This window comes from Moschus berezovskii, chromosome 15 (genome assembly GCF_049115385.1).
Source record: "Moschus berezovskii isolate FMDL1 chromosome 15, NW_MosBer_1.0, whole genome shotgun sequence".
Classification (NCBI taxonomy): Eukaryota; Metazoa; Chordata; class Mammalia; order Artiodactyla; family Moschidae; genus Moschus; species Moschus berezovskii.
This window is the reverse complement of record NC_142474.1, coordinates 10,263,232-10,289,696: the sequence shown is the minus strand read 5'-3', so window position 1 is coordinate 10,289,696 and position 26,465 is coordinate 10,263,232. Positions and strand designations below refer to the sequence as shown.

General features: G+C 50.0%; 1 protein-coding gene across 2 annotated transcripts; it reads left to right on the top strand.

Moving 5' to 3' along the window:
* The first annotated feature begins 6 nt into the window (after positions 1 to 6).
* Positions 7 to 26,239, top strand: PABPC1L (poly(A) binding protein cytoplasmic 1 like). Of its 2 annotated transcripts, XM_055437677.2 has the most exons (15): positions 7 to 2,166; positions 4,422 to 4,615; positions 10,275 to 10,390; positions 11,941 to 12,080; positions 12,234 to 12,328; positions 14,978 to 15,115; positions 15,417 to 15,512; positions 19,951 to 20,217; positions 21,112 to 21,196; positions 21,829 to 21,957; positions 22,484 to 22,590; positions 23,622 to 23,715; positions 25,134 to 25,264; positions 25,671 to 25,748; positions 26,105 to 26,239. In XM_055437677.2, exons 1-14 carry the CDS (start codon positions 1,974 to 1,976, stop codon positions 25,740 to 25,742), a joined length of 1,857 nt encoding a protein of 618 aa, XP_055293652.1. In that variant the 5' UTR covers positions 7 to 1,973; the 3' UTR covers positions 25,743 to 25,748; positions 26,105 to 26,239. The 2 variants fall into 2 exon arrangements, with proteins under 2 accessions (XP_055293652.1, XP_088699870.1); XM_088843744.1 differs by lacking the exons at positions 21,112 to 21,196; positions 21,829 to 21,957; positions 22,484 to 22,590; ... (2 more) ...; positions 25,671 to 25,748; positions 26,105 to 26,239 and having other exon boundaries at positions 20,009 to 20,161.
* Positions 26,240 to 26,465: the final 226 nt, after the last annotated feature.

The following is a 26,465-nucleotide window of genomic DNA, read 5'->3' as shown; positions in this document are numbered from 1 at the left end:
GAGCCAGATAGCCCAGTTGGTAAAGAATCTGCCTGCAATGCTGGAGACCTGGGTTCAATTCCTGGGTCAGGAAGATCCACTGGAGTAGGGATAGGCTACCCACTCCAGTGTTCTTGGGCTTCCCTGGTGGCTCAGCTGGTAAAGAATCCACCTGCAATGCGGGAGACCTGGGTTCAGTCCCTGGGTTGGGAAAATCCCCTGGAGAAGGGAAAGGGGAGAATTCCATGGACTGTATAGTCCATGGGGTTCCAAAGAGTTGGACACCAGTGAGCGACTTTCACTTTTCACTCTTCAAAAGGAGGCAGCAGCTTCAGTTCATCCTTTCGAGCCAGAAGTTGTGTTAGGAAGGAGTTACTTTGAATGAACACAGAGCCTGTCCACCTTCCACAACAAACCATCAAGGTGTTAGATCCTCATCTGTGGCTTTGATGACTTGGTGATATGGACTATTACTTTGCATTCCACTCATACACCACCACCACTTTCTTTAAAACCCTGAGATGTAACCAAATGAGATGGTAGCAGAAGTCCTAGTCATCTCCAAGGTTGTACAGGCTCTGTTACCTGCCCTAATGTTATCTAAGATAGCCTGCAGCACTGAGGTTCCTCGAGGGGTTTGCCCCAGTCTCAGAACATCCACGTTGGGAATTCCCTGGCAGTCCAGTGGTTAGGACTGGGCGTTTTCACTCACTGCACCTTGGTTTGCTTCCTGATCAGGAAACTAACATCCTGCAAGCCACGGGGGTGCAGCCAAAAAGATGAAAACATCCACATTCCCAGGAGGATGGAGGAGGGGTCAAGACAGGAAGATAATTTAAGCCCAAGTTAGAAGTGGTTGATGCTTGATAGTGCAGAGGGGGCAGCCAAGACACACTCCTGCCCCTGGTTCGCAAGCTGTTCCTCTTGTCACACCCAACCAAAGGTCAGTGGGAACCTACCTGTTTTACTGAAGCAGGAAACAGGAGAGGCTCAGGGGAAGTATCATTTCACGGTAGGCTGGACCAATATTTTCAAAAAGGACTCCACACCACTGGTTGGGGCTGCAAACGAAGACTGACAGAAGGGTCTTGGTGCTTAGTTTGGGGCCACCACCATGACCTTGTTCTGTTAGGTCCTTACAGTTTCCATAGAGATTGAACTTGGTGAACCTTCGGGGTGGAGCAGGGGTGGGATGGCTTCGCTGAAAGATGATCAGGGAATGTCCCACGAAAGGCTCTTGGCAGAACTCCAGTCAAAGAAGGCCTCAGAGTGGTCCGGAATTCTCACATGGAGCCTTCAGCCCCAAATCACCAAGCCGGGGGATTTCCCTGGCCGTCCAGTGGTTAAGAACCCCCTGTGCTTCCAGTGCACCCGGCATAAGTTCGATCCCTGGCCGGGGAACCAAGATCTCCCATCCTGTGCCGCGGGGTGCGGGCGCAAAAGCAAATCACCAAGAGGGTTCCAGATGGCTGGGACTAAACCCAGGCTGTCTTGATGAGAGAAAGCCTTTCAGGAGGTAGGCCCACATTTTGAAAAGGCATCCTGCAGGGAATTCTCCCGTTTGTGTGTAAAACGCGCAGAGCACACGGTCGCCTTTCATCCTTGGGTAGAGGGAATCCTCTAAATTTCACACAGAGGGGAAACGGGCGAAGAAGAACCAAAGACGTGATGGGGATCAAAACCCAGGTCTCTCCGTGGAGTGCCGCCCTCTCCGCGCCGCTGGCGCCGGCCCGGAGCCCTACCCGGGGCCAGGTGAGGGCTCTCCCCGTTTCCCGTCGCCGAGATGCCCCCCACCTGGGGCTTCTAGAAGGCTGAGGGGGGGATCCCAGCTGCGGGGGCGGGACCCGAGCGCGCTGGCGATTGGCTCGGGGCGGCGGGGGCGGTCACGGCCGGGGCCGGACGTGGGTGGGAAGAGCCGACCGCCCCGCGCGCCCCCGCTGCCGCGTCCCGGGGTGAGCGCACGCGGGCGCCGAGCGCGGGGCCGCGCGCCCACCATGAACGCCAGCGGCCCGGGCTACCCGCTCGCCTCGCTCTACGTGGGCGACCTGCACCCGGACGTGACCGAGGCCATGCTCTACGAGAAGTTCTCGCCCGCTGGCCCCATCCTGTCCATCCGCGTGTGCCGCGACGTGGCCACGCGCCGCTCGCTGGGTTACGCCTACATCAACTTCCAGCAGCCCGCGGACGGTGAGCCCCCGGGGGAGCGGTGGGGCCGAGGGGCGGCCAGACAGGCTGCATCCCAGCCACCTGCGCGCTTTCATCTCGGGCTACTCCCGCACCTTCCATTTTGCAGCCAGGAAAACTAAGACCCAGAGTTGCAGGAGAGGGGCCCTGAGACAGGAACTAGCGATTAGTGTGCCCCTACTCTGTTTCACTGGTGCTCCGTCTTCTGGAAGAGAGGTGATGCTGCTGAGTGAAAACAGCCAAGGGCTCTGGGGTCAGCCAGACCTGGGATTAGAAGGCCAGCAAATGAGTCATTCTGAGGTTCAGTTACCTGTCTGCAAAATGGGGGTGGTACCTGCCTTGTAGAGTGATTGGAAGGAAAGCAATGCACACCACCTGGTGAGGAAGATGCCCCGGATGGCACAGGTGATGGTGGGAGGGGCAGCCAGGAGGGATCGGCCTTGGCCTGCGGCCTTTCCTGACAGCGGATCCCGGAGGTCTGTCTGCATCAGGCGCCTCCACTTTGGGGAACCCTGAAAAGCTACCTCCCCTCTGGAGTCCACAGCCCATTTCTCAGAACTGATAAGATCGATCAGAGCTTGCCAGCTGTGTATGTCCTGATTTCTATTCAGAGCCAAGAGGAGAAAACTTCAGAGCGCTGGGTTTTGTTGGAGCTCTGCCATGAAAGTGTGAGCTTGAGCCAGTCGTCATACTTGGCACCTCTTTTTCTGTAAAATGGAACTAAGGCTTGTTCCTCAGGAGCATGGAGGGAATGGGGTTGTGTCTAGGAAGTAGTTCCAGTGTCATGTGGTACATTGTAAGCCCTCGGTAAGTGCTAACCTAAGAAAAATCCTGGTACCTATAGCAGGTATAAGGTAACTATAGCAGGTGTGAGACTCTGGAGACGTAACCACAAGAGGCCTGCGCCACCAGGTCCACAAGGGGGCGCCTTTACTCAGGCTCTTGGGAGGCTGGGGAGGTTCCCGCCTCTGGGAGTTTGCTGGGGAGGTTTAGCTGGTTTCCCAGCAGGTGACTGAGCTGGATTCCAGGGAGCTTTCCCCTCTGCTCTGCTTCACCCAGCCACTGCCTCTTGCCAAGTCCTGTACAACCTGCTTTAATAGAATGGGAAATTGAGCTCCAGACAGGACAAGGAGTTTACTCCTGGCTGTTTATGGCAGGACTAGATGGAAAACCCAGACTTCTCCAAACTTGCCCACTGAGTATTCCACGGTTCCCCTCCATGCCTCTGAAACCAGAAGTGTCCCTGGAGCTGGGGACAGCATGCCACCTGGCAGGACGATGGGCATATGCTGTTGTGCTTAGACATACTGCTGTTTACCAAATGCCTATTTGAGCTAGGCACAAGGCGCTTTGCACAGGTTATTTAATTTTTAACACTTTAAAAAAATGATTTATTTATTTATTTGGTTGCACCTGGTCTTTATTGCAACATGCGGGATCTCTTAGTTGCAGCTTGCGGGATCTAGTTCCCTGACCAGGGATGGAACCTGCATTTGGGAGCACGGAGTCTTAGTCACTTGACCACCAGGGGAGTCCCACACCTTATTTAATTTTCAGTCTGTTTGACAAGCTGGAGGTGGGTGATATTCTCTCCCTTTGTTAGATGTAGAAAGTGTGTTAGTCAGTTGTGTCCGATTCTTTATGACCCCGTGGACTGTAGCCCACCAGGCTCCTCTGTCTATGGAGTTCTCCAGGCAAGAATACTGGAGTGAGTTTCCATGCTCTTCTCCCGGGGATCTTTCCAACCCAGGGATTGAACCTGAGTCTCCTGTATTGCAGGCCGATTCTTTACTCACTGAGCCACCAGGGAAGTCCTTGAGTAGTATAATCATCAGCACCTCTTTCCAAGTGTAGAATTGGGCTCGGAGATGTGATGTTCATTTTCCCGAAAGCCATCCTCTTTGGGATCAAATCTCAACCCTGCCGCCCAGCACCTCTGAGCTTCACTTTCCTTAAACTGCTGCCACCCTTGTCATAGGGACTCTCCTGATCATTTCCCCTTCTGAGCCTCAGTTTGGCTTTTTATAAAGTGGGGGTAGAAATTCATGCTCATTTCGCCATGATAAAAGAGTTGAAGGAGAGCCTACTGGAAGCCACACACATGTATTCTATTTATTCCTCTTGAGCCTTCAAGCTCTTATCTCGAGTGAGACCCAACCAGTGGCTCATTTATTGATTGGCTCAGCTCCCAATTAAGCTGTTGAGGGCTCAGGGAAAGAAAATGCCCTTAATTAGCTCCTTTCTCTCCTCCTGTCCAGCGGAGCGGGCACTGGACACCATGAATTTTGAGGTGATCAAAGGCCAGCCCATCCGCATCATGTGGTCCCAGCGAGACCCAGGACTTCGTAAGTCAGGTGTGGGCAACATCTTCATCAAGAACCTGGAGGACTCCATTGATAACAAGGCCTTGTACGACACCTTCTCCACCTTTGGGAGCATCCTCTCTTGTAAGGTGGGCGTGCCTGTTGCAGCGGTGGGGGGTGGGGGGTGGTTCTGGGTTAGACACCTGAATGATGGTAGAGGATTAGGAAGCAGCACCTCACTTTACACTTTACAAGGTCTTATCAGTAAAGTTCCAGGTTCAGCTAGCACCTGAATGATAGTCGTTCTCAGTTTTATCTTCATAGAACTATTAAGTGTTCACCTATGGATCGGCTAACTATTGCCGAATAACCACCTCTGAAGATAGCAGGTGTCAACGGCAACCATTTATTTTGCTCATAATTCTGCCATTGGTGGTTTGGGCTGAGTTCAGCTGGGCAGTTCTTCTGCTCTTGGCTGGATCCTTCGTATGCCCACTGAGAACTGGATGGCTCTGCTTCTAGGGAGTGAGTGGTCATCAGTTGGACTGTCCTGGCTTTCCTTCCTGTGGGCTTTCATCCTCCAGCAGGCTGGCTCAGGCTGTTCTTATGGCAATAGTAGGGTCTCAGCAGATAGAGAGTGGAAGCTCGTCAGGCCTTCTGAGACCTAGGCTCAGAACTAGCACACTGTCATTTCATTGCATTCTACTGGCCAAAGTAAGTCATGAGAACAACCCAAATTCAGAATGAGAGGACAGTAGATATTATAGGACAGAACAAGTAGATGCAAGAAGGCCCTTAACTGGGGCCATGATGGCAGTGGACATCATGTCTGTAGCATTTCTCTTATGATAGAATGGAAATTTCCTAAGAATAGGGATGTTGTTCACCACTGTCTCCCAGTACCTACATGAGATATGGAAATATAGTCAGTGCTCAGTAAATATTTGTTGAGCTAACGGCTGTATTATCATTTGGGAAGAGATGTGGGCATTTCTCTGACTTATAGTTGAGGGTCAGGGGGCCATACAGCCGGCTAGTCTGTCCTGACAGGCCTAACGCTGGGTGTTTTTGCTCCCTGATTTTATGAGGATGGTTGGTCAGTTACCTTGCAGCCCTTGGTATGTCCAGCCTTCTGGGGAGGTGGGAGTGATGGCACCCCCATGTGTTAGAACTTTTCCTTGACTCCTACTGTGTGCCAGGCACAGTCCTGAAGTTCTCAAGTGAGGACTTACACCCTCTCTTTGAGTGAGGGGGTATTCTCGTGACTCGGAGGGGCACACAGCCTGGAGGAGGTGCATTAGCTGCTAAAGGTGCTCCCTGATGGAGAGGGCTGTTTCCTATCTCTGAGGATCAGTGGAAGGGCTAGTCTTAACTGTGTGCTAAGTTCCTACAATAAGAATAGCAGATTTTCCTAGTACTTTCCGTGTGCAGATCTTCTGCATATACATCCTCATTGAATTTCCTACAGTGGCCTCTTAAGATGTGAACAGGAGGATCTCTGAGTTACTGTGGAGGGCAGAGAGGCTCAGAATTGGGATCACTTATTCCCAGTTATATGTTACGGGAAGTAAGTGGCTAAGCCAGGACCTGAAGCAGTGGGTTTGCCGGCTTAGTTGAAGCTATAACAGGGGTGAGTATGTCTGTCCCCATCATTGAGGGCTTGAGGCTCCCTCTGGGTCACTGAGGATTGGAACAAAAGCTGTGTGTGACTTGGGCAAGTCTTTGCAGGCCTAATGAAGCCCTGCTGGGGGCCTGTTTAGGTACAAAGCATTCAATGTGGTCCATTACCCTGAGTGTTTGCCTTTATATTTTATGAGGATGGCTGGTCAGTTATCCTACCCAAGACCCTGGCATATCCAGCCTTCTGGGGGAGATGGCGAGGGCGGAAGAGAGGTTGGGAGTGACGGCACCCTCTGTGTTAGAACTCTCCCTTGCATGCTCTCAGGCTGTTGGGAAATGGTGAGACTTTTAGCAACAGCAGGAGATTGAGCTCTGAGGGAGATGCACTGGGATCCAGGGAGACAAAGGCCCAGGAAGGACAGTGCCCTGAGTGGCTGAGGAAAGGTTTGTGAGGCATGGTGGGACTCCCCCTGATCTCTAGCCAGGCTCCCCAAGTGCAGACATCAGCCCAGCCTACCAAGCAGAGGGGCAATGTAACATAGTTGGTTAGATCTTGGACTTTGGGACCAAGAGTCCTGGGTTCAAATCCTGCCTCTTCCACCTTCCGGCGGTATGACCTTGGGGCAGTATGACCTTGGTTTGGCTGTTTAAGCTCTCTACCTCAGTTTCCTCCAAAAGGGGGCGATGACAGCCTGCCTCGTAGGGTGGCGGTGAATGTATTGGTTGGCCGAAAGTTTCATTTGTGTGTTTCCATAACATCTTACAGAACCCCTTGAATGAAATTTTTGGCCACCCAGTGTTAACTCAGGTAATTTTCACAACACGGATAGCCCTTGAAAGAGTAGTGGACTTCCCATTAAGCATATGTCAAAATGTTACTTGCTCATTCGTGTCCGACTCTTTGCGACCCCACGGACTGTAGCCTGCCAGGCTCCTCTTTCCATAGGATTTCCCAGGCAAGAATACTGGAGTGGGTTGCCATACCCTCCTCTAGGAGATCTTCCCAACCCAGGAATTGAACTAGGCTCTTCTGCATTGCAGGCAGATTCTTTACCGCTGAACCAGTGGGGAAACCCATTAAGCATCTACAAGAATCAAATAATTATTTCTGCTGGCTGGCTGACCTTGGACAAGTCATTTATTCCCATTTTTCCCAATTGGGCATTTGAGGCTCAGAGGATAAGAATTGCATGGAAGGGTTCTTATGACAAATATATCAGTATGGGATGCCCTTAGCAGGTGTTTGGCTCGGAGTGAGGCTCAGTTGTGATGAAATCTGAATGGGAGAGATGGGCTTGAGTTGAACGTGGAGGGGCCCTACTTGGGGCTGGAGGGGCTTGTGTTGGTTATGGAGTTGGAGGCAGGACTTGCGCAGCGCCAGTTGGAGAGCCTCAGTTATCAGGTTGGTGTAGTTCTGTGGATTGTAGGAGCTGCTGGGCGTTATTCCCGGAGAGACATGGTCACAGTTACATTTTAGAAAAAGTGTCGCACAGGTCAGCCCAGAAAGAAACTGGGTTGGGAAACTGGGATGGGATGGTGGTCAAGGTAGAAAATTGTCACTTAGCTGAGTGGGGCGGTCTCCTCAGTGAGGGGAGCTGGGGACCCCATGACATGGTCACTAGGGGTCTTAGTACAAATTCAGTCAGAGGAACTGACTATGAACCCAAGATCTTTCCTGTTCTTGAGGTCTCTCCTAACTTGAGAGGGGAACCTTACAGAATGGGAGTAGGATGTTTGTGGATCTTTTCAAAATTTGAAACAAGTGTGCTGTTGAAATAACTAATTGGTAAATGTTTTTTGAAAACATTATTTGGCTACAATTTTTGTTGAAGCATGTGAAGTCTTAGTTGTGGCATGTGGGATCTAGTTCCTTGACCAGAGATCGAACCCAGGCCCCCTGCATTGGGAGCATGGAGTCTTAGCCACTGGACCACCAGGGAAGTCCCGTTAATTGCTACAGTGTGGCGTGCTGTGATTCATGGGGTCTCGGAGAGTCGGACGCGACTGAACTGAACTGAAACAATATGGAAAGAAATAAAAAAGATTCCATCACTTGCAACTCTAGTTCCCCAAAATAGTCATTCTTGACAGTTTTGTGTGTCTGTTCAAAAATTTCTTTGCCAAGGTATGGAAGCAACCTAAGTGTCCATCAACAGATGAATGGATAAAAATGATGTGGTTTATATATGCAATGGAATACTGCTGCTGCTACTGCTAAGTCACTTCAGTTGTGTCCGACTCTGTGTGACCCCATAGACGAAAGCCCACCAGGCTCCCCCGTCCCTGGGGTTCTCCAGGCAAGAACACTGGAGTGGGTTGCCATTTCCTTCTCCAATGTGTGAAAGTGAAAAGTGAAAGTGAAGTCGCTCAGAAGTCGCTCAGTCGTCGCTCAGTCGTGTCCGACCCTTAGCGACCCCACGGACTGCAGCCTACCAGGCTCCTCCTACTCAGCCATAAAAAAGAATGAAATGTTGCCACTTTGCAGGAATGTGGATGAATGTGGAAGGCATTATTCCAAGTAAAATAAGTCAGGAAAAAACAAATACTATATGATATCATTTATATGTGAATCTAAAAAATACAACAGATGAGTGAATATAATTTAAAAAAGCAGCAGCCTCACAGATATAGGGAACAAACTAGTGCTTACCAATGGGGAGAGGAGGAGAGACAGTATAGAGGTGGGGGGTGGAAGGTACAAAGTGTTGGGTGTAGGATTGCTCAGGGGTATGTTGTATAGCACACAGAATATAACCAATATTTTGTAATCACTGTAAATAGAAAGCAACCTTTAAAAATTATATAAAAATATAGCCATCCCACACTTTCTCTCTCCCTACTTTCTTTCCTTCCTTGTTTTATCTTTCCCCTCTCTCTGTCACTTTTCCATTCTTTCTCTCTTTGCCTCTTTCACTGTCCAGATGTTTTCCACTACATGTGTATTTCTTGTGTTAGCAGAAACTTCAGTTCAGTCGCTCAGTCGTGTCCGACTCTCCGCGACCCCATGAATCACACAGCACGCCAGGCCTCCCTGTCGATCACCAACTCCCGGAGTTCACTCAAACTCATGTCCACAGAGTCAGTGATGCCATCCAGCCATCTCATCCTCTGTCGTCCCCTTCTCCTCCCGGCCCCAACCTTTCCCAGCATCAGAGTCTTTTCCAGGGAGTCAACTCGTCGCATGAGGTGGCCAAAGTATTGCAGTTTCAGCTTTAGCATCAGTCCTTCCAATGAACACCCAGGATTGATCTCCTTTAGAATGGACTGGTTGGATCTCCTTGCAGTCCAAGGGACTCTCAAGAGTCTTCTCCAACACCACAGTTCAAAAGCATCAATTCTTCGGCGATCAGCTTTCTTCACAGTCCAACTCTCACATCCATACATGACCACGGGAAAAACCATAGCCTTGATTAGATGGACCTTTGTTGGCAAAGTAATGTCTCTGCTTTTTAATATACTATCAAGGTTGGTCATAACTTTCCTTCCAAGGAGTAAGCATCTTTTAATTTCATGGCTGCAGTCAGCATCTGCAGTGATTTTGGAGCCCCCAAAAATTAAGTCTGACACTATTTCCACTGTTTTTCCATCTATTTCCCATGAAGTGATGGGACCAGATGCCATGATCTTCGTTTTCTGAATGTTGAACTTCAAGCCAACCTTTTCACTCTCCTCTTTCACTTTCATCAAGAGGCTTTTGAGTTCCTCTTCACTTTCTGCCATAAAGGTGGTGTCATCTGCATATCTGAGATTATTGATATTTCTCCCAGCAATCTTGATTCCAGCTTGTGCTTCTTCCAGCCCAGCGTTCCTCATGATGTACTCTGCATATAAGTTAAATAAGCAAGGTGACAATATACAGCCTTGACGTACTCCTTTTCCTATTTGGAACCAGTCTGTTGTTCCATGTCCAGTTCTGACTGTTGCTTCCTGACCTGCATACAGGTTTCTCAAGAGGCAAAATGCCAAAAAAATGTTCTCAAATGTGTAGATGCCCACTTGATCTTAAGCAAATAGATTGACCTCTCTGAGCTTTCGTTTCCCATCTGTAAAACAGGGCTGTTGCATGATGCAGGATTGTCTTGACAGGCAGGGAGCCAGCACTCAGTTATCGGTCGTTTATCGCGACCGCCATTCTTTTCTGCGGGAGCCTCCTGTTGGATGCTCTGTGTCCTGTTTCCTGAGGTGCAGGTGGTGTGTGATGAGCACGGCTCCCGCGGCTTCGGCTTTGTGCATTTTGAGACCCATGAGGCTGCGCAGAATGCCATCGGCACCATGAACGGAATGCTGCTGAATGACCGCAAAGTGTAAGTGAGGAGGTCGGGGGCATGGGGTCAGGGCTAAAGGAGCAGAATCATGGTACCACCAGCCTGGGACCAGTGCTAGTGCTTCCAGCTAACGGACACCGTACGCAGAGCGGCTGCGGTGTTACTGGCAGTGGGACCTCGCATGAGCTGCTCGATCTCCCGGGGACTTCCTTTCCTCAAGTAAAACACGGGGCTGCTGACATGTGTTGGAGGGTGATTCTGAATAGTAAATGAGGGGATGCTTTGGAGATTCCAGCTAATGGCCAAGTCATCCATGGACTCAGTGATCGGTGTCTGTTTTCCAGCCTTCTCGGTATGGCTGTGAACTTTATTAAACCTTTTGTTTCCTGGGAGTTGGAGACAGGAAGGAAGGTTGGCATACGCTTACCCTGCCACTTTTATGCCTTTAAGTTTGGCGTCTTTCCCACTTTACAGATGGGAAAATTGAGTCACAGGTGCTGGAGAGAATCTGCTCCGGTGATTCTCACTTAATTCTGTTTTTTTTTTTTTTTTTTTTCTGGCTGCACCGAGTCTTAGCAGCATATGGGATCAAGTTCCCTGACCGGGGATCAAGCCCAGCCCCTTGCATTGGGAGTGTGGTGTCTTAGCCACTGGACCATGAGGGAATTCCCCTCTAGTTCTGGTTCTGCTCATCAGATGGCCCAGCCCTAAGCCTGAGACTGAGCAGTGGAGGAGACTTTGAGCTGGGAAATGCCAAGGGTCATTTTGTCCAGAGTTTCTCTATCAGTAAACCTGAACTTTGGTGGGCTTTTCCTGAATCTCCAGAAGCGTGATTCTATTTTTGGCAGCTTTAGTTGCCTGTTTTCCTGTTACTGGGTTTCCTTCTATTTTTGGTGCCAGCTATAACTATCCTGTGCTAAATATCTTATAGGTACCTCAAGTTTTCTTATGCTTGCTTTGTTTTCCTTAATCTAGGATAGTTTCTTAGATTTTACGTTTATGTGGACTTAGAAATTACAATTTTTAAACTTCATATTACATTTAAATTATTTCAGGGCCCCCCACCCCCACCCTGCCACCTGCCCCAGCGACACTGGCATAAACTGCATCTTGTTCTCTCACAACCAGCACACCCAATACATGTTAAATGAATAAGCAAATCCCTGTGATGTGAGTTTGATCTCCCGTTTTACTGGAATGACCATTGAGGCTCAGAGAGGTTAGTAACTTGTCTGGGATCACACAGCTTGGCAACTACCAAGTAAGAATTCAAGCCCTTTTCTGTGTGACTCCCAACTTGGTGCTCTTGTCTCTTGGGCACTCAGCTGCCTCATGTGCAATAGGAGATCCAGTGCATTTGTCAAAAGAGGAAAGTCAGCTGAACCTTACTCTGGGACAGAATCTTGGCTGTTGGAGGTGGTTGGGTCTTGGAGTATTGTCCTGCCCAGTCCCGGGATGAGGAGTACAGAGGCCCTAAGGCTGGCGGCAATTGACTCAAGTGACCCAGGCCTGCTGGGTGGGCTGGAGCAGGAATGGGAGTGGTTGATGGCAGCCATAGGCAGCTGCCTACCCTGTCGGTGTGTCCACAGCTTCGTTGGCCACTTCAAGTCCCGACGGGAGCGGGAGGTGGAGCTGGGTGCTCGGGCCATGGAGTTCACCAACATCTACGTGAAGAACCTCCACGCAGACATGGATGAGCAGCGCCTGCAGGACCTCTTCTCCCAGTTTGGTGGGCGCATTACCCAAGGGAGTTGAGGATCACTTCTACTCCCAGCTCAGGCTGTGGGGAGGGCCCCGTGGGGCTTCCAGAATGCTTGGGGGGAGGGTGGGGGACATCTCGAGGCTTCCTTGACACCCCTTTGAGCTGAGTTGCCCTTCCTAGGGAAGACGCTGAGTGTCAAGGTGATGAGGGATGACAGTGGCCACTCCCGCGGCTTTGGCTTTGTCAACTTCGAGAAGCATGAGGAAGCCCAGAAGGTAGGAGCATCCCCATGGCCCTGTTTCATGGAGGAGGTGCAGAGCCAGGCCTGGGAACAAGGGAGATTAGGAGCAGAGGGCTCCAGCTGCCCATGGAGGAAAAAGTCCCTCCCCAGATTGGGTCCACAGGAGCCAGGGCCCTTCATGCCTGTGGTGAAGGCAGATACCTTCTGCCTCCTCTGGTTGCTTCTATACCCTGAGGTTGGCTGGCTTTTCACAGAATCTTACTACACGAGAGCTAGTAGGGGCCTTTGAGACAGCCATTGTTTTGGCCCTGCACATGGCATGTGGGATCTTAGTTCCCTGACTAGGGATCTAACCCTCACTCCCTGCAGTGGAAGTGCTGAGTCTTAACCACTGGACCACCAGGGAAGTCCTAGCCATTACCCTCTTCTTGACTTGATGGTGGGATTGAGGCCAGAGAGGGACAGTGCCGTGTTATTCCTTGCTTCCAAGCACTTTGCAAACGTTTTCTCAAAACACTTCCCCCTCCCATTTTCTTTATACCAGTGCTGTCCACTGGAAATATAACATGGGCCACGTGTGCAGTTCAAAACTGTCCAACAGCCATGCTAGCAAGGATAAAGAAACTCCTTTAATTTTAATAATATATTTTGTTATTCAAATGATCACTTCAATGTGATATAAGTGATACAATGGATTGTGATACAAAATTTGTATTGATAAACACTGAGATTTTTACATTGCCTTTTTTGTACTAATTCTTTGAAATCTGGTGCCTCTAGCACATGTCAGTTCAGACGTCATATTTCAAGTATTCAGAAACTGCCTGTGACAAGTGACTGCCATGTTGGACAGTATAACTGTAGATTATTGATGGGTCTCAGCTTATACTCTTCCCTCCTCAGGAAGCCACCTCTTCCTGTCCTCAATGCTTCTGCTGAGGTGCCCCTCCTGTCTGTCTGCATCTTTAGCACAGATTCTCCTTGGATAGAACTGAGGGCAGGGACTGGGTCTTGTGTCACCGTTAAATCTCTAGTATTGCTGCTGCTGCTGCTAAGTCACTTCAGTTGTGTCCGACTCTGTGTGACCCCATAGACGGCAGCCCACCAGGCTCCCCCGTCCCTGGGATTCTCCAGGCAAGAACACTGGAGTGGGTTGCCATTTCCTTCTCCAATGTGTAAAAGTGGAAAGTGAAAAGTGAAGTCGCTCAGTCGTGTCCGACCCTTAGCAACCCCACGGACTGCAGCCTACCAGGCTCCTCCATCCATGGGATTTTCTAGGCAAGAGTACTGGAGTGGCTTGCCATTGCCTTCTCCGCTAGTATTGCTGGTAGGTACTAAGTATATATATCCTGAGCTAGGGAAAGGTTCAAGGTCGCACCATGAGTATCAAAGGGTTAATGTCCTATTTTGCCTCCCACCGTGAAGCTGGTTCCATGGCTGCTGCCCCATTAAGCTCACTGGTCATAGAAGAGCTCAGCCTATGGTGGGATCCTGGGCCCATCTTGAGAGCAGCCACTTCTCACTGAGCATGTACCACGGGCCAGGCGCTGCCTGGTTTTTCATATGCTCTCCTGTCTCTCCCACCAAGGTGGGCTCTACTGTAATTATCAGGATCCAGTAGGTTGCAGCTAAGAAGACAGATCAGTGGAGTTAGAACCAATTCTTTCTTTCTCTGAAGTTTTGTTCTTAAGTAAAGGGCTCCTTTGAAAACGAACTTTTTGTGTGCCCTGTCCTTTATGTAGACTTTGATTGTCCCAACTATAAAATGATAAGTTGGGGTAGATGGATGAAGCTGGCAGGGGGAACTGTAGTCTCCAAGGTCTTAGGTAATGACCTGAGACTAATGTAGACAGACAGTTCTTGGGGGCCCTGTGTTTTTACATATATTTACATTCATCTGCATGTTTAGGTAGAGAAGCAACTCATCATCATGTGAAAGTGTTTACTAATGAACTGACCACTTAAAAATTCAGTTCCCTTCCAAACATTTCTCCTCCCTAACACCAGTGTCTGATCCCCATCTTTGAGTCAATACACATATGGGTCTGCCTTTTGCAGATTTTTGCAGATGAACTGATGCAGATTCAGTTCACTATGAATGGGTTGCAGAAAGATACTGTACCTCTTACAGAAGATGTGGGATTTCATGGAATCAAAACCACTAACAGTTTGGGATCTGGTAGGCTTAGGTCAGTTAACTGAAGAAAAATCAACAAGGGTTAAGAAGTCAGTGCTTCTAATCTAAAGCCTTCATAGTTAGCAAAAAGGGTTCTCTGTGCTGTGAAACCCCAACATGAAGGCTGTGGATGATGGCATCACACCATTTTGAAAGAATTATCCTTGTTGCTTTGTTCAAATCATAAGTGTGTAGTTACCCTTGGAACCTAAATATTAAGTATGGGAAACGTCGCAAATTAAAATTTTACTTTTTAAAGTAAAGTTCAAAGCAATTTAAATATCTACAGTTTACTCTGAAATTTTGTCCCATGTTTTTTTTTTAAAAAAAATGGATTAACTTTAAATGGCCTTGATCCTGGTACCAGTTACTCTCAGCTAACGAGGCTGGCCTGGCTTGCAGGTGGTGCCCCCTGGACCAGGGAGATGGGACTGGAGGCCAGGTTAAGGCCAAGGGCTCACGAGAGTGGTTACCAGTGAGGTAATTGGCTGCCTCTTCTCTGCACAGGCTGTGGTGAACATGAACGGGAGGGAGGTGAGCGGGCGGCTGCTCTACGTGGGCCGGGCCCAGAAGCGGGTGGAGCGGCAGAATGAGCTGAAGCGCAGGTTCGAGCAGATGAAGCAGGACCGGCTGACCCGTTACCAGGTGAGGGTCAGGCTTCCTGGGGCAGCTGCTTCGATGTGACAGTGTGTGTGCCGCCCCGAATGTGGCTCCCTCCCCCAGCAGTCCCACTTCCAGAAACTTGGCTTTGGAGATGGTGGGAGGGGAAGGGGTTGCCGCTTCCAGGTGCTGGGCTGGCTGAGTGACGGGTGGGGTGCCGGGGCGCTGCCTGCTGGGAACTGGAGGCTTGGTGGGTGGAGCCCGTATAAGCCCCTCCTTCCATCCCAAGGCATTCTGGGACTTGGAGGGGAAGGGGCGCATCTATCGGGTATCCTTTTCCTTCTAGGGCGTGAACTTGTATGTGAAGAACCTGGATGACTCCATAGATGATGAGAAACTGAGGAAAGAGTTCTCTCCCTATGGAGTGATCACCAGTGCCAAGGTGAGGGCCCGGGGCACTCACAGGGGGTCTGTGGCCTTCCCTCCCATCCTCACTGCCCTGAACACCCCACCCCCGCCCTGCCTTGTGGCTTTCAGGGAGTTGGCGGTGCTATGCCGCTCCTTCTGGAGTGGGAACTGGGTCTGACTCAGCTGAAGCTTGTTTATCTGCATCTTATCTGGACGGGAGGGGAAGAGGGTAGAAATATACTCCCACTCACACAGCTGGACTTATTGGGGCTCACTGTAACCTAGGTTCATTCAACAAGCATTTATTGAGTGCCTACTGTATGCCAGATACCAGAAATTTATCTCTCGAAATTTCCATTGACTTCTGTTGTCTGGCCCTGGCCGGTGATATAACCCCTTTCTGGGCCTCAGTTTCCCCATACGGAAAATGAAAGAGTTGGCCTACATCATTCTTGGCTCATTATTTATTGAGCATCTGCTGTGTGCTCAGCCCTTGTAGCATCAGAGACGTGATGTTGACTTTGTGACCTTGAGCAGATGTCTTCCTAGCCTCCTCTGTAAGATGAGGGTGATGGACTCCCTGGATGGTTTTGAACCCTGGCTTCTCATTAAAATCCCCTGGAGAGTTCTAAAGTAGACACCCAAGTCAGAGAACCTGAATGTAGATCTCTGGGCATCTTAATTTTAAAAGCTCCCCAGATTTTAAAAAATATTTATTAGGCTGTCTCAAGTCTTAGTTGTGGCACGTGGGTCTTTGCGGTGCACAGATTCTCTAGTCATGGCACGCAGGCTCAGTTGTTGAAGTTCGTGGGCTTCGTTGCCCCAAGGAATGTAAAATCTCAGATCCCTGACCAAGAATTGAACCCGTGTCCATGGCATTGCAAGGTGGATTCTTAACCACTAGACCACCAGGGAAGTCCCTCCCCAGATTATTTTTAAGAAGAAAGACACAATGATCATTCATTCCATACTTGAGCACCTACTGTTTTGCCAGGCCCTGTGGGGAGCACAGAGGAATAAGTCAGATGTAGTCCTTGCTTTTGAGTAGCTTATAGCCTTGTGGGGAAGTCAGATGCATCACTAACTCAAGTCTACTGTAGGGGGTGGTGGGGGTGAGGTCAGTATAGGAGGCAGAGTTGTGGTAGCTTAGCAGAACAGGAAGGAGGACTTCCTGTAAGAAGTGGCAGTGGCAACAGCATTTGCCTTGGCTGTGAAGAGGTAGGAGCTGCAGGTGGGAATGAAGAACTTTCCAAAGAGATCAGTATGGGTGAGGGCCTTGGGACCTGCACATGTAGGGTGATAGTTGGTTTCTTAGGAAATGGTCTAGAAGTTCTTTTGCCTGTTGAATCCTTTTTAAATGTTCTTATGGGAATCTTGGCTCCCCGACCAGTGGGGACGAGGTTCTAACAGTTTTGGAGTTAAGGACCCTTTCTCAAAAAAAACGTGATAGAAAGCTATGGGACATGTGAATTAAACACCAGTAACTCTGATTCAATTGAACAATCAGTAAACTGATAATTTTGATTTATATAAAGCTCTGGGCCCTCTTTCCTGGCAAATACATACTTTATATAGTATTGTGGTTGGAAGCTGGGATTTTAAAGTTAATCAGAACTAGGTCTAAATCCCAGTCGTAGCATTAACTAGTTAAAGAGCCTGAAGGAAGCCATTTGGTTTACTTACCCATTTGTAAAATACGGGGGTAATACTACCGACTTTGAGAGGTGTCCTAAGAACTAAAAGGCCTACAAGTGGAGCAGCTGCCCTCAATAAGTAGTGAAATAATGATCTAATTGTTTACACTTCTTGCATATAACTTCAGGAGGCTCACTGACCTCCTTGAGGAACTCTTGAAGGAAACTGTTAAAATCTGGGTTGCTTAGAGATGAGGCACACTGGGGTGATTATCTTGTTATAAAATGGGAATTTTATATAATCTTACATAAACTTATATAATTTATTTTCTATTTTATATAATAGTGCTTGAAAATGAGATGACAGTGTTTTAAGCATGTTACATAGATTAAGTTCATAGTAAGCTCTGCATAAGTATTCATTGTATAATTTTCTCTTCTTTTTAAAACTACCTAATAGGAGTTCTTATTAACTTGTTAAAATGCTATTTTTGTGCCAAGAAAATTTGGCTGTCTGATAAAGCTTATGGATGCCTTCTGAAGATATTTTTAAATGCATAAAAGAAAATTCATAGGATTACAAAAATCAGCTGTATTGAAATATATTTGTTAAAATACTAAGGTGACAGCAGTATGTGTTCCTTTAGTAATGCCTCAAGCTATAAGATCTAAAAAAAAAACAACAACTAAGATATGGGGAAATTCCTTGGCTGTCCAGTGGTTAGGACTCTGCGCTGTCACTGCTGAGAGCCCAGGTTCAATCACTGGTCGGGGAGCCAAGATTCCCATAAGCCACGTGGCATGGCCAAAAGAAAAACAACTGTAAGACTAGTGAACTGGCAATGAGCCTAAAAGATCAAGGTCAGCAATAATTAATGTGATAGGAAAATATTCTTCTTGACAAAGTCTGCACAGCTAATGCTACTTTATTTTTTCTTTGCCTATATTCAGAATAGAAGGAAATGCTAATGTGAAAATACGCCATTTTTTTCCCCATCGAAGTTCCCCCTAGAATTCTATCCAGTGATCTTTCTGAGGGGATCTGTGAACCCTCAGGTCAAGGCCTTATATGAATGGGTAGCAAAGTGCAGCTGAAAGTCACTGATGTTTGGGTGTGGGCTCTAATAGAGCAGATTTACAATGTTCTCAGCTCAAGTCCTCATGGAGTCAGGCCAGTGGCTCGATCCTAAAAAAAATAATCAGGAATCGTAAATGCAATATGGATTGGATCTTGGGAAAGAGAAATGTTAGAAAGGCCAGTGAAATCTGAATGAAATCTGTGGTTCAGTTACTAGCATTGTAGATAATAATTCATAGTATAGTCCCAATCAGTTGATACTGTAGTTTTGTCCCCATGTTAACATGGTACATTTGTCAAGCTAGGTGAAAGGTATGTACTAAGTCTGTACTACTTTTGCAACTTTTCTATAAATCTAAAGTCCTTCCACAATAGAAAGGTTTGTTTTTTTTTTTTAAATATCACCTTTATGACCGATATGAGCCCGGTTGGAAAAGTGGCTTCTTTTTTCTTTTTAAATATGTTTGTATTTGACTGCTCGGGGTCTTAGTTGGGGCATTCAGGATCTAGTTCCCTGACCAGGGGTTGAACCTGGGCCCCTAGAATTGGGAGCACAGAGTCTTAGCCACCGAACCAGCAGGGAAGTCCCAGAAAGGTTACTTTAATAGTTTGAAAAAAAGACTAAGAACCTCTTCCCGAGATTTCCAGAGAACTTGCTCATGCCTTGCCGAGGCAGTGGAGGTTTTCCAGCACTGTGCATTGGTTTTTGAGTTGTGGTCACCGCTGGCTGGGTGACCATGGACAAGTTATTATTATTTTTTTCATAATAGGATTTTTGTTTCTATTGCAAAGAAAATCAACGTGATAAAGCACCAAAAATACAATTCAAATTATTTTCCTGTTCAATACAGATCCCTTTAATGGAGTCTCCAGAAACTACAGCTCTTAAGAGCATCTCACTTTGTCCATAATTCACAAATGAACTAAAGAACTATATGGGTAGTTTTAATGAAACCCAGGGAGTAGTTGAAATACAGATTTTTCATCATAGTGACGCCCACCAAAAGGTTTAAGATTGTAACCTGGCTGAAGAACCCTGCTCCTAAATTTTAACCTGTCCCAAACTATCAACCCACTTCATTATAGCCTCGCTGATGAAGGCAGAAATAGTAACAATTTAAGGCAGCTTCCCATCACTACTTAGGAAAATCTTTTTAAAAATATTTATTTATCTATTTGACTGTTTCGGGTCTAGTTGCAGAGCGTGGGCTCTCTAGTTGTGGCTTCTGTGGTTGCAGCTCATGGGCTTAATACCTCTGAGGCATGTGGGAATCTTAGTTCCCTGACCAGGGATTGAACCCACATCATCTGCATTGTGTGGTGGATTCTTAAACCACTGGACCCCCAGGGAAGTCCCACGGAAATCTTTAGGAGAAAAATTTAGAAGTCTAAATGAACTCTGAAATGTACCTATTCTCACTAACACTGGGGAATGGTCTAGTAATTGAGGATCAGTCCCCAGGTAGCAGGTGGGCTGGTCTTGGACAAGTCATTCTGAGCCTCGCTTCCATCACCTGTAAAGTGGGAGTGGCCATGCCTCCCCGCTCAGTTGGCTCTGCCTGTCAAATGAGAAGGCCTGTCAAGCATCTGGCATGCGGTGGGCCTCAGTAAATTTAAGGGTGAGAGGACCTCCATCAATTGCAACTTCTCCTGGGTGCCCTCTGCACCAGGCCGGCCCCCTTCCCGGGGAGGGAGGGGAGCTTGACCCCAGGAGTCTTCCTCCTTCACCCCCAGCAGCCCTTGTCTTGTCTTGCTTTTAGGTGATGACAGAGGGTGGCCACAGCAAAGGGTTTGGCTTTGTGTGTTTTTCCTCTCCAGAAGAGGCGACCAAGGCCGTGACAGAGATGAACGGGCGCATCGTGGGCACCAAGCCACTGTACGTGGCGCTGGCCCAGCGCAAGGAAGAGCGGAAGGCCATTCTGACCAACCAGTACATGCAGCGCCTCTCCACCATGCGGGCCCTGGGCGGCCCCATCCTGGGCTCCTTCCAGCAGCCTGCCAGCTACTTCCTGCCCGCTGTGCCCCAGGTGACTGCCTGCCTGCCCCCCTTCCCTGATGGCCAGGGAGAGCATGTAGATCTGAGCTTTGCTGGCAGAAAGGGATTCCCAGGGTGCAACTCACTCGGCAAGAAGCCGTGGTCACCCCATCTCTGAAAGGCATAATAGTGTGTCCAACAGTGCTTCCTGATCTGGGAGAGATTTGTGAATATTGTGCAGAGAAAGATACTCTGTGGTCAAATACTGGGTTGGCCAAAAAGTTCATTTGGGTTTTTCCATGAGCTGTGATGAAAAAACCTGAACAAACTTTTTGGCCAACCCAATACATTGGGAAAAGATTGCATTAAGCCAGACAAGCCTAGATTTCTTTGCCGTGTACCTTCTTCTACCCTAATATGCCAGCAGGCACCGTGACTTTCCCAAACTGGCAGGATTTACAGATTCTCTCAACTGAGGTGGTCATTTTTGTGGGCTCTCTGCTAACATCGCTCCTGAATGTTAATGTCCTGAGGGGTCTTGTTTGAGGAAGGAGCTTGTGTGACCTGGAGGGGTAGGAAGATGTCTGTCGGAAGATGAATGGCTCAGAGAATGGGAACATTCCTTCCCCTTGTGATTACTTAAGCTGGCATGAGGGACAGTGGGATGTGTCACCATTTTATCCAGGTCACTGGGCTAGTACCACTGATCAGTAGAGCAAGGACTGAGCCTGAGATCTTGCCCTGAAGGGCTCAGGGCTAACGGACCTCCTGAGATAGGAAGCAGGAGCCTTCACCCCAACTTTCTGGGTGTTTGCTGACCAGTCCCCTGGAGGGCAGACTGGCATTCCTGCAGTGGTGTCCTTGAGGATGCAGGTGCTCACCCCCTCCCCCTGCACCCCCCGCTGCTGCCACCCCCCTTCAGTCTAGGTCTTTCTCTCCTATGCAGCCTCCAGCCCAGGCTCCGTACTATGGCTCTGGCCCACCCATCCAGCCTGCCCCCAGGTGGACGGCCCAGCCACCCAGACCGTCATGTGAGTGACCCAGCCCCTCCCCCCTCATGTGCCCCACCCCCGGGGGGGCAGCATGTGTTCAAGATGTGGACTTGGGGGTCAAGCCTGGCTCGGCTGCGTCCTAGTCATTTGGGTGGGTGGTGTCACCCCTCTGAGCCTGTTTCCTCTTGTGAACGTGAGCCTGGGTGAGATGTGTGTAAAACACCAGGGACAGGGCTGTGTGCATGTAGAAGACACGCACGCGTGAGCTGTTACCTTCAGTGAGCTCCAGAGGCTCTCCTGATTGGTGGTGGTGAAAGTTCCTGCAAAGCTGAGAAAGCGAAACCCCATTGGCAGTCCTGTTGAGGATGGTCCTTCTCTTCAGAGGGGAGTTCATCCTGACCTGAAGCTGACTTTGGGGGACCAGGGTGTGTGGTCCTGATACCTATGCCTCTTGGGGTCCCGGGTAGACAGGAGTTGGGTTGGCTTTGTAATTGCAGATTTCCATCCCCCTCCCCTGGAGGTCTGGGTCTCCGGTGAATTCCCTCCCTCCTCTGTCTGCCCTTCATGTTCACCTTGCCACCCCCTTCCTCACCTTGGAACCGTCAGGGTGCAGTGTGTCCCTCTGATTGTCCCACCCCACTAAACTTTCACCGTGTTCCCTGTGCCACAAGCCGCTTACCCGCCCGGGGCCGCGGTGGTCCGGCCAGCAGCCGTGTCTCGGCGCCCGTCGGCCCCTGTTGGAAGCTCCAGGCAGCTCTCCACCCATGGGCCACAGCTGGTGCCCCATACCCGGCGAGTGGGTGAGTGTGGGCAGGGCCAAGAGGAACCGAGTGGAGGGCAGGTGGGGGGCACGGGCTTGCTGCTGGTGGGGAGTCAGACCCGGCCTGCATGGTGACCCTGCCGCTGGCCGCCTTGGAGGGCAGTGCCGGCACTGGAGGCCGTGCAGCGTGGTAGTCGGCGTGGGCTTCAGGGTCCTACAGACCTCGTTCTGGGACTGACTCACTCTGATCTCGCTTGCTGCTGTACCTGGTATCCTCTTCCCTAAAATCCGGGTGAAAACAGTATTCCTGCTGTGTTATGTGAGTGAATGCAGTCATACCTGCAGGGACTCAGCACCAGATCTGAATCTTAAGTACCTCAGCAGCTGTGAACAGGGGCATAGGTGCTGGCTATAAGGCAAGCGTCTGTTCCTTCTCCTGGCAGATGTTTGCACACCTGTGTGTTGACCCTTTACACCGTTTAGGGAATTCGGTGTGAATGCTGGTTTTGAGCTGTTAGGCTTTTGAGTTGCTGTTGGGCCTTATCATCCCTACTTATTTCTTCCAGCCAACATTGGCACCCAGACCACAGGACCCGGTGTGACAGGATGCTCTACCCCTAGCAGGCCTCTCCTGACACACAAATACTCCACGCCAGCACACTGCACTGACAGGGTAAGGCTGGCCCAGCTGCCCTCTTAGTTTGGGCTCCAGGGGTGCCTGGCTCAGAACCTCGTCTAAGGCGTTGCTGGTCTCTGGGCCTTGGCTTTCTTTTTCTTGGCTTGTAAAGTTTCATTTGTTAATGTGTACCATCAGAAGAGATATTCCGCCCTCCCCCGCCGCATCCCACCCTTACTAACAGAAAGGGAGAAAAGGTTAGGATCACATTTTGTTTGTTCACCACAAGCTGCTTTGCCTGGGTTATTACCAGAATTAACTTGGGTTTCCTTAGTATTTACATGGTGAGCAGTGAGAATGTGATCAGTCTGCTGAACGGAACTGAAAACATCTTCTTTAATTAAAAGACTGTGTTTATCTCCCTGCCCCCTAAAAATGTCTCCAAGTCAGCATTTTCATATCCTGTCTAGAATTTCTGTGTATATACTTCAAACTATTTCCTGCAGAATGAACAAAAGTAGGCTTTAGAGAGCAAAACAGTTTTAAAGTTACCAAGATGTGAAAAGTGAAAGTTGAGTCTGACTCTGCAGTGACATGGACCGTATTCCCCAAGGTCCTTTGTCCATGGGATTCTCCAGGCAAGAATACTGGAGTGGGCTGCCCTTCTTTTCTCCAGGGAACCTTCCTGACCCACGGATCAAACCTAGGTCTCCCACATTGCAGGCAGATTCTTTACCAGGGAAAGCCCACCAAGAAAGGGTCAGAAATCATGCTGAGGATGCAGCCATAAAGCTACCTGATTAAAGTGCTTATTTGGCACCAGGTGGTCAGTAAGTAGTAGGTAGCTCCAGTTGGCCGCATGCGTTGGTTCCTAGCACCATGGAACACGTCTGCATTCGAATGTCACTTTGTCTTCTAGTCCACAGTGCCCTTGTTAGGGATTCTGCCCACCCCCCACCCCCCGATTGTCCATATCTTGCCCCCTGCTCCCCTTCTTCCAGAGACTTCCTTGGAGGCCTGTGCTCACCCGCCAGGGATAGCTTTGCCCAGCTGTGTGGTTAAGGGATGTGTTCCCGTGCCATGTGCAGGTCCAGGAGCCCGCCGTGCGTGTCCCCGGACAGGAGCCCCTGACCGCGTCCATGCTGGCTGCAGCACCGCTGCACGAGCAGAAGCAGATGATCGGTGAGTGGCTGGTTTCCCTACCCTGGAGCAGGAGTGGTGGGGGTGCTGTGCCACCAGCTGACTCACCAGCTGTAGAGACCAGGTCCCCAGCCTCAAGCTGACCTGCCTGCTGGGTGACCTTGTCCAAAGCGCCTTTACTTCCCAGGCTCCTGTTCATCTTCAAACACTGGTCAGACCAGGCAGTCCGAGATTTCTTTCAGCTTCGCTCTTCAGTGACTTTGACTTAGGCTGGGAGAAACCCCAGATGTGGGGAGATGGGTTGGGGGAGCTCGAGGGGGTAGGAGGAGGAGCAGGAAGGTAGGGTCTTGGGTTTCTGCCAACAGATGGCCTATAGGGTGGCTGCTGTGGTTCTTCACACCCCTCCTGATGGGAGCAGGCTGTCACCATGTTTCATCAGTTACCCAGTGCCCATTGCTGGGAGGCAGGATATAGACATTCATTGGGGAAATAAATGGTATCCCCCACACCTGAACTCCTGTACATGCATCTCTCTCCCGGCATCTGGCAGGCCCTGCTGAAGGGTTAGGGTTAATTAAAAGAATGAGTGAATGAGCAAGCTCACCATGGTCCCCAGGCTCTCTTCACCAAGACCTCCAGGCTCTTCTCTGAAGGCCCCCATTGCCGTCACCCTATTGTTTACTCAGCTCACTGGGGCTTCTGTCACTTTCCTACCCACCCCTCAAAGAAAACCTAAATGGGCTTCATTGAGGGGGAAGGCTCTGTGGGCAGTGCCCTGGAAACTTCTTCACTCTCCTCGTGGGAGAAGCCCTCCCGCCCCCACTAATGGCATCTAACGCCCTGTCCTGGCTACACCCTCCACACATCGCCACCAGCACGAGGCCCTGTCCCTGGAAATGCCCGCTGGTGGAAGGTGAATTTATCTTATGTGTTTGGCTCCACCGTCCCTCCAAAAAATCAAGTTCCACATTATTGTATCCTGTCTAGAATTCCATGTGATCCTTCACATGACTTCTTGCCCAAGAACAAGAGTAGTTTGGTTTTTTCCCCTCCATACCACAAGGCATGTGAGATCTTAAGTGTCCCGAGCAGGGATTGAACCCGCGCCCCCTGCACTGGAAGCAGAGTCTTAACCAATGGAGTGCAAGGGAAGTCCAGGAAGTGTAGTCTTTAAACTGCAATCAAGGCTGTGCCAGAGCACCTATGCAGTATAACGTATAATGTCAAATTTGATTCTTCAAACCAGCCTCCAAGGTGGGGCTTGCTGTGCTCACTTTACACTTGGGGAAGAGGCTCCTAAGAAGGTTCAGTGACACACGTGGAAGGAGCCGATCTGGGGCGGAAACCTGAAATGCCTCTCTGGTTCCACGATATACACCATCCCCTTCCCACCCCCTGCCCCGGGGATGCTGGGCTGTCCACCAGGTGTGTGCCTAAGCCTCAGAAGCTGTTCTGTACAGGTGAGCGTCTCTTCCCGCTTGTCTACAATGTCCACCCCCACTTGGCTGGCAAGATCACGGGCATGCTGCTGGAGATTGACAACTCGGAGCTGCTGCTCATGCTGGAGTCCCCAGAGTCCCTCAACGCCAAGGTGGCCTGGAGCCTGGGGGGAGCGGGGAGGCCTGAGGGTGGAGGACGGTTACGGAGCCAGGCATCTGCTGCTGGGACAGGGGAGGTGGGTTTTCTTGCTAATACCTGCTGGAGGTGGGGGTTGGGGAGAGCCTGGTAAAGGGCCTGCAGCTTCGGCCCCTCCCATGCTCTGCAGTTCTGCAGGCAGGAATGTGTAACAGGGAGTTGTGTTCTGACCCAGCCTAGGGGAAGGATTCCCCCCACCGCTGTCTGGCTAGGGTAGAAGGTGGCCGTGGGGGGTTTATGTCATGGGAGCTGGTGAGCAGTCAGATGACAGCTCTGCAGCAATGCTGGAGAAGTGGGGGAAGAGAGGCCGTCTCAGGACTCTGCTGGGGCTGCTGCACCACACCCCGCCATGTACCCCACAGGTCGAAGAGGCTCTGGCAGTGCTGCAGGCCCACCAGGCCACGGAGCACACACGAGGAGTGGACCTGCGCTGAGACCAGGTGGGTGGGGGCAGGAGAAGGGCGAGCTGAGCCCAGAGGCTGTAAGGACAGGGCAGGGACGTTCAGACTCCCTGAGAAGCCTGTGGTGGCACCGGCTTATCTCGGAGACACCCGAGGAGGCGTTCAGGGGAGGCGGTGAGGATGAGAGGCAAGGAGGACAGACTGTGATGGGAACTGGCATGGACTCTGGTGCCCAGTGGAGGGGTGGTTTTCTCACTGGCTGCCCACCGTGGGGGCCTAGCTCAGAACAAGCCGGCCCTGCCCTGGGGCCCGTCTGGTGGTGCTTGGGCTAGTCTGCATCCTTACTTAAAGACTACTGTGCTTGTTTTAGAAACATCTTATCTTTTCATCCCTAGAAAATGGAATCCTCACTCCCTTGGCTGAGGAACAGCGTTTCCTGCTCTTGTCTCTAAGGCCCTGTGAGCCGTGACTTCCCAATTGGGGTGTATCTGTACTTAAGCTTTTTGTGGAGTGAAGGCTGGTCACCCAGCCAACCTCTTGCCTGTTGCTTTATGTATTAAAAATGTTGCAAACTTCACCTTGTCTCTCAGGAGGCCTTGTGTCAGAGGGAGATGGGCAGGGCAGAGGGAGGGGAGCCTTGGTTGGTGGGGGCTTTGGATGTGTGGTAATGTACACAGAGGGCCTGTCAACCTGACAGTAGAGCTGCCAGGGACTGAGCTGGGCCACCCGCTGACGGTGCTTCGGGGTGCTAAACAG